This window comes from Gossypium arboreum, chromosome 7 (assembly GCF_025698485.1).
Source record: "Gossypium arboreum isolate Shixiya-1 chromosome 7, ASM2569848v2, whole genome shotgun sequence".
In the NCBI taxonomy this organism is placed as follows: domain Eukaryota; kingdom Viridiplantae; phylum Streptophyta; class Magnoliopsida; order Malvales; family Malvaceae; genus Gossypium; species Gossypium arboreum.
In genome coordinates, this window is record NC_069076.1 from 1695109 (window position 1) to 1703064 (window position 7956).

The 7956-nt window shown below is 29.6% G+C and overlaps 1 protein-coding gene and 1 long non-coding RNA gene across 3 annotated transcripts; one reads left to right on the top strand and one right to left on the bottom strand.

Annotated features, from left to right (window-relative positions):
- The first annotated feature begins 945 nt into the window (after positions 1-945).
- On the top strand, positions 946-3433 carry LOC108487442 (MYB-like transcription factor EOBII). Its single transcript, XM_017791791.2, has 3 exons — positions 946-1081; positions 1268-1397; positions 2852-3433. The coding sequence occupies exons 1-3, from the start codon at positions 946-948 to the stop codon at positions 3216-3218; spliced, it is 633 nt and encodes a 210-aa protein (XP_017647280.1). The 3' UTR covers positions 3219-3433.
- On the bottom strand, positions 1077-1727 carry LOC128295281 (uncharacterized). Of its 2 annotated transcripts, none has more exons than XR_008285632.1 (2): positions 1511-1727; positions 1077-1374 (listed from the first exon to the last, which is right to left on the bottom strand). It is a non-coding gene; the product is annotated as an uncharacterized LOC128295281 (long non-coding RNA). The 2 variants fall into 2 exon arrangements; XR_008285633.1 differs by having other exon boundaries at positions 1077-1381.
- Positions 3434-7956: the final 4523 nt, after the last annotated feature.

Here is a 7956-nt window from a genome sequence, read left to right on the forward strand (position 1 = left end):
TAAGGACCTTACATATAAAATTTTTTAAATGAAAAATAAAAATTATAAAAAATTTAAAAATAATATGGACAAACCTAAAATAGACTTAAATTAACCAATTATGGATGGACTTAAACAAAATTTTATATTGAGTTTAACCAAACATCTTTTTAATATTATGCTTAAACCCGACCTACCCATCAACACTTCTACTTCAAAGTCTGCTTTCCTTCACATATATATATATATATATATAGTGGAACAATCTTTTCTTTTTCTTTTTTTTTCTATCCACGATAATTAATTAATTAATTTTGTTGTTTATTTTTACATCTTTGTGAAAACTGATGAAGTTAATTAATTAATTGTATAATTACATAATGTTTACTCACTTTTACAATCTTTTAGCTAATTCTAATTTATTTGTTTCCTTTTTCTTTTGCATGACAAACTTCTAGAAAATATCTGCCAAGAAAAATATTCTTTTAATTTACTTCATTTTTAATATAAATTCCTTTAATTTATATATTATTTTATAAAATATATATCAAAAAATGACTTGGTACGTAAAGAAAATTCTCACATGCATGAGAAAGAGAAAGAATAAATAGTGAAACATATAAACCAAACAATATATATATATATAAATATAATATGTGGACATGCATGCAGTAGTAACTCACCATGCATGCATGCCTTTGTTATCATTAACACTATCATTAGGTTAAAAGCTCTTACTCTATAGCATTCAATTTAATATCAACAATTACTAAGCAAAAAAAAAAAAAACAATTCTTCTTAATTTTTCTCTATAAAATCCCCATATCTACCTTCTTTTTCTTTCACATTCTCTCCCTCTCTTTTCATCTTCTTTTTTTTTTTTAAACATTAATTTAGTTTTCTCTCTCTCTCTGTCCTCTTTGCTATCCTTCTCTTTTTTTTTTTTTTGAAAAAAGAGAGAGAAAAATGGATAAAAAACCATGCAAATCTCAAGAGGTTGAAGTGAGAAAAGGTCCATGGACTATGGAAGAGGATTTGATTCTCATCAACTATATTGCCAACCATGGTGAAGGTGTTTGGAATTCTCTTGCTAGAGCTGCAGGTAATTCCTCATTCTATACATATATTTTGAGTTTTCAAAAAAATTATGAATAAACAATATTTTTTGATCATATAATTAAGTAATCTATGAAAGAGATTTTTTTTTATTTTAAAATTTTCATTCAATATATAGTAGTAATGCTTTGATATTGATATATGGTAACCCTAATGATAAAACTTCTTCTAGGGTTGAAACGTACCGGGAAGAGTTGCCGGCTCCGATGGTTAAACTATCTTCGACCGGACGTTCGGAGAGGCAATATCACACCGGAGGAACAATTCTTGATCATGGAACTGCATGCTAAGTGGGGAAACAGGTTAATATTCTTCATACTATGATAAATATACATAATTATTCTCAAAGGAAAAACAAATTATATATGATAATATAACTATTTATTTATATTATATCATATAAAACTTTGATTACCCTTTGATATTCTTCACTCTTCATTGGGTATTATGATGACTTCATAGTTCTGAATTCAAGTGGACCAAAAGAATGCACTTCTACAAGGCCTATATACTTGTTCATCAAATCCAAACTTCCCCCCACCTTTGCACTTTTTTTTCTTGAGGATTTCAAAATGTGGGGTTTCAATCATTTTAAGCCACCAAATTGATTTACAAACACATGGGATTCTCTTATCATCAATATTTGTGGACATCAATTTTGTTTCATTTTATTTCTTGAATTTTTCATGGCTACCAAATTTACTTGATAATTTAATGTTTCTTTATATATAAATTTATGAAGGTTTTAATCCCCATCCATGTGGAAATTGTACTACATTGAATTGGATTTCATTTTATTTTTCTTACCTTTCTTGTTTATGTTTCATAAAAATTGGACCTACCCTTCATAGATTTTACATGAAAGATCTCCAAATTAAGCATAAAGTGCTCTTCAATGATCTCTTCCAATATTATTTTTAATTTCTAATTATCCCCCTCTTTTTATTTTGTTACTCTTCCTTAAGAGTATAATTTTTTTCATTTGATTATAAAAATTTTATGATTTAATTTACTTTATTATTATTTCATACTAATATTAATTAAAATAAATATAGAAGAAAGAATTTTTGTAATGATATGTATAATGATTAGTGTGTCAAATAAATATAAAAGATATACAGCTAGTGAAAACAGATTGACAATAAAAGGTTTCCATTTTAAGCACAACCTTTTTCCAATTGGACACATGTTTAAGTGTTCTTTGAGGAAGAAAAAAGAAGCATTCTTTTTCTTGGTTGAAATAGACACAAACCTTATATTTTGGATGCTTTTAAGACATGGTTGGCCCCTCTTCATTCAATATATATACGTATAGATTATAATTGTTATCCGAAATTTTTCGGGTTTTTTTTTTTTTTAAATATTCGTGTCCAACACATGTTCGAATATGAATATATATACAGAAAATGTCTGATGTTACTTATTTAATGCGTATCTATCTATCTACCAAAAGGTAGCATTTGACTTAAGAGTTCCAAACATTTTCCCTTTTTTTTTTTAATATATATTTCAAGTTTCTAGATTTAAATTAAGAATCCAGTTCTGTCTTGATGTTGTTCTGAAATTATTCACTATTTTTTTCTCAAGAAAATGAAGGACAAAAAAGTTTGTTTGAATTAAAGGATATATTTGAACCAAATAGGGTTTTTGTTCGAATTTGAATTTCGAATCTAATAAATGTCACCTGTTAAAGATAACTGTATGAACTAAATAGGATTCGTAAAACGATTTGATGCTAAAGAGTTGTTTGGTGCAGATGGTCGAAAATAGCGAAGCATTTGCCTGGAAGAACAGATAACGAAATAAAGAACTATTGGAGAACAAGGATTCAGAAACACATGAACAAACCAGCTGAGGTTTGCTATTCAAATCAAAGTGATTGTGAATTACTTGATCAGCAAGCAAGCTCAAGCCAATTGCCTTGCAATAGTACAAATACAACAAATGCAGATTTGATGGGAACATCATACTCTCCATTGTCATCATTTGACTATTACAACAACATTGAAGCATTTTCAGGACAACAACAACAACAAGTAATGCTCGAATCGCCATCGAACCAAGAAGATAATTATTGGAACATGGAGGATATATGGTCCATGCAGATACTTAATGGTAATTAAATAAATATCAATGTTAGTCCAAATTAATTGAGATTAATTTGGTTGATTAATGTTAGGGTTTTGTGAACTTATATAATATTTTGGATTAAGTATGGCTTGTAATAGGAAACGTTGTAGTACTATAATATATATATATATATATATATATATATATATATATAGCCTTCTACATTATATATATGAGAGTTTTCAATGCTAATTAGCTATTGTACATACCCTTTGAGATGTGGATAAATAAGCAATATCTTTTTATAACACGAGTTTAATTAATAAAGCTAAAATTATACTTTGTTCCTAAAAATATAAAAATTTAATTTAATTTTTAAAATTACAATTTAATTTCAACCCTCTAAATTTATACAAAAACAAACTCTGATAATTAATTATGGTATGTATAAAATAATTAAACTAGAAATATAATGTAGTATTTTGTTAGATTCTCTATAACCTAGCAAAAGGACAAATGTTTGATGGCAAACAAACATGGAAATGTCTATACTTTATATAGTATTAGAATAATTCCGTATTCATTGTGTCTTCCACAATAAATATTTTAATGCCACATTTTGTAACGCTCAGAAGGTAATTATTAAAAAATTATTTAATATGTGATTCATAGTTAATAAATAATTAAAATCGATTTTTAAGTAATTTTTTATTTAATGAGACGCTAATTTAATCAATCACATTAATAAGTGCACTAGTTTTTGTGTAGAAAATTTAATATAAGAGAGAAATTCAAATATTTTTGTAACTAGGTGAAAAATTTAATATTTCAAATCGCTACACTAGTCTATATCCAAAGATCCCATGCAGTTTGGTCAGGTATATCTTTTTATCTAGTATTAGAATTTTTTTATGCAAAACTTTACATTTTTTATATGACCAAAGTGCCAAATATTATGAACAAAAATCAACTTTCTTTAAGAATAACAAAAGTCAACTTCCTTTTAAGATTCTAAAAGTTGATTTTTAGGATTTGACACTAAGATTTTAATTTTTGACCCCTTTTAAAAGTCGACTTTTTTTTTAGTCGAATTTGAAATTGAACTTCAATTATGAGGATTTGGGATGAGTCTATTTTGATATGAATTATTAAAGTTATTTGAATTTGGTTTTAACCTTAAGAATCATAGGTTTTGTAGACACCATAAATTAAGGTTTTCAAATCAATACTAGAGTTCTGTAAAGTCCAAAGTCGACAGTTGTATGACTAGAACCAACCAATTTTCATAAACATTTGGTTTATCATGAAAATGGGTTTTTAATGAAAATTGGAAGAGTTTGTGTGGATTCATGATAGCATTGTCTACATCCAAAAAGGTTGAAGACCTAAAGAATGCTTTGGTGAAACTTTTTATAATTGTTTTTTAGGATAATGTAACATCCTACACCTGACCTGAAAGTCAATCTTGTAACACCCCAAACTCGACCTAGATGTTATGGCCGAATCTTGAAGGCTACATCAACCATTCGTAAAACTACTTTATTTAACCTTTTGAAAATCCTTTCGATTCTAGCAAAGATAGTTTATACAAAAACCCATTTTGTTTATTTTTTCAAGAAAAAACTAGTTGTTGTCAAGCGTATTGTAAAAATAGAATGTTGATAATGGCAAGAAAAGAGAGAGAAAAGTAGTACACATGGATTTTACGTGGAAACCTTTTTTGGGGAAAAATCAAAAGGCAAAGGAGAAGAAAATTCATTATGTCGAATTCGAATAATTTATAAGGAGTATAGATTGCGTCTATTTATAGGTTAAGATAGTAGAAGTAATGTAGTAAGGTTGAAACACCTTATTCAAATCAATATCAAACAGAGGAAGTAAAATTCTGTAAGGATTCTTCTTGTGCCCCCGGATTTCGCCCTTGTGGATCCCTCTATTTTGCCACTTGTATTTTATTTTAATAAGAATTTGGGTCACAACTCTAACAATCTCCATCTTGACATGAATTCTCAACGAACAAGTTCTCCACCTCTTCCATGTAACCCTTTAAGGGTTTACCTTCAACAATGAACACCAACCAAGTTTAAACAATGCTCAAACTTGGTTATAGGAAGCGCCTTAGTCATCATATCTACAAGATTAACATAAGTACTGATTTTGCTCACAACAATATCATCACGGGCAATAATTTCACGAGCAAAATGATATTGAACATCAATGTGCTTTGTTCTTTCATGAAATATTTGATCTTCCGTAAGGAAGATGGCACTTTGATTGTCACAAAATATTGTACTGATTTGAAGGTCTTCATTCAGTTCACTAAAGAGCCCCTTTAACCAAATAACTTCTTTACAAGCCTCAGTAATCGCCATCTACTCAGGTTCAGTGGTAGATAAAGCAACAATAGTTTGCAAGGCGGCTTTTTAATTGATTGCACAACCTTTAATTATAAAGACATAACTTGTGAGAAATCTTCTTTTATCAAGTTTCCAGCAGAATCAGCATCAACATACCCAATGACTTCATCTCTATTTCTTCTAAACTGTAAGCAAACAACAGTAGTGCCTCAGAGGTATCTCAAAATCCATCGAACTACTTTTCAGTGTTTTTTACCGGGATTTGCCATGAATTTACTAACTACATTGGCTGCATATGATAAATTTAGACATGAACAAATCATATCATACATAAGAGATCCTACTGCACTAAAATATGGAACATTTGACATGTAGTCAATCTCATCGGCTTATTATGGAGACAAAATTGATGAAAGTCTGAAATGGGCCGCTAAAAGAGTAGTAATAGGCTTAACACTCTGCATATTGAATCTACAAAGAACTTCCTCAATGTACCCTTTCTGACTTAGGTACAATTTACTTGCTTTTCTATCTCTGAGAATGTCCATACCAAGTATCTTCTTTGCTGCTCCCAAATCCTTAATCTCAAATTCTTCACTAAGCTGGACTTTGACGTTTCTTATCTCTCCTTTATCTTTTGCTGCTATCAACATGTCATCAACATAGAGGAGTAGATACACAAAAGAACACTATTCTTTTTAAAATAAACACAACTGTCAAATCTACTTCTTTTGAAATCATGAGAAGTCATAAAAGAATCAAACTTCTTGTACAATTGCCTTGGTGATTGCTTCAAACCATAAAGTGACTTTTTCAACAAGCAAACACAACCTTCTTTTACTGAGACTATAAAGCCCTCTAGTTGTTGCATGTAAATGTCATTCTCAAGTTCTCTATGCAAGAACGTTATTTTTACATCTAACTATTAGAGCTCCAAATCATACATGGCCACAATACTAAGTAAGGCTCAAATCGAACTATGCTTTACAATTGGAGAAAACACATTTATGAAGTTCACACCTGGAATCTGACTGTAACCCTTTACAACAAGCCTTGCTTTATATCTGGGTTCTTCAACTCCTAGAGTCCATTCTTTCCTCTTGAACACCTATTTACAATGAACAACCTTATTACCTTTAGAAAGCTTCACAAGATCCCATCTTCTGTTCTTGTAGATTGACTCCATCTCTTTTTGCATAGCAAACATCCACTTTTCTGAGTCTTCATAGCTAACTACCTCGGAATAAATAGATGACTCTTGATTTCCATCTATATCTTCAACGACATTTAAAACATAAGCAACTAGATCAAACTTGGCATACCTCTTTGGAGGTTTAATTTCTCTTCTAGTTCTGTTTTTGGCAATAGAAAATTGTGGTGAAGAAGTGACAGTGTTCTAATTTTCTGTACTAACTTGAGAGTCGACTCTGTTTTAGATACTGGATCAATTTAAAGCTCTGTCTACTTTTGACGTTCTTTATTTGAAGAGTATTTAAGAGATAAGTTAGGTAGCATAATAGTTTTTTTAAAAACATCTCTGCTAATTACGACTTTTTTATTTTCAGGACACCATAACTTATACCCTTTTACACCAATCTTATAACCAAGAAAAACACATTTAATAGATCTCGGTTCCAATTTTCCACTATCAACATGAGCATACGCAGAACACCTAAAAATCTTTAAATTGGAATAATTAGTAGGCTTACCAGACCATATCTCTTATGGAGTCTTTTTCTCAATGACAACAGATGGAGATCGATTGATAAAAAAACATGCATTGGATGCTGCTTCAGCCCAAAACGACTTCGGTAAATTAGCATTCGGCAACATACATCGAACCTTCTCCATGATCATTTTGTTCATTCGTTCTGCAATGCTATTTTGCTTGTGATGGTGCCAAAATGGCATATAGGTTAGACATTATTAGGATGTATTGTAATATGTTTTGGCTTGGATTTGTGGTGTTTTGGAATGCTTTGAATGATAATTATGCAGGTTATTTGAGTGCTCGATGCACCAATATATTGAACTATATTTTTGGGCATGAAAAGTGTTTTAAAACTTGATTTTTAACCTTCTAGGTAAAAGTATCGATAATAAGGACCAAGGTATCCGTACTTTACCAAATGAACAGTTTTCAAAATGGGAAAAATGTCAATTTGGTATTGATACTTATAATAGGTATCGATATTTATTTATAAAGATCGATACTTTTTTTTTATTTCAACTTTTCAAATTTAGTATAATGCCAAAATGGTATCGATAATGATTTTACTTATCATAAAAATATCGATACTTATTTCTAAGTTTTGAAAATTTCTAAGTTGGTCTCTAACTCATGCTCGATTTTATTAATCGATATTTGTATGCTCGATTTAATTCCTGTTGTATTCATAACTTCTATTATGCATGTATTTAGAGTAATTAATGA

Excerpts from the sequence above, each read along its gene's own strand:
- LOC108487442 (XM_017791791.2), top strand. The coding sequence starts at position 946 with ATGGATAAAAAACCATGCAAATCTCAAGAGGTTGAAGTGAGAAAAGGT. Across the intron at positions 1,082-1,267 it reads TTCTCTTGCTAGAGCTGCAG|GGTTGAAACGTACCGGGAAG; the intron begins GTAATTCCTCAT and ends AACTTCTTCTAG. Across the intron at positions 1,398-2,851 it reads CATGCTAAGTGGGGAAACAG|ATGGTCGAAAATAGCGAAGC; the intron begins GTTAATATTCTT and ends TGTTTGGTGCAG.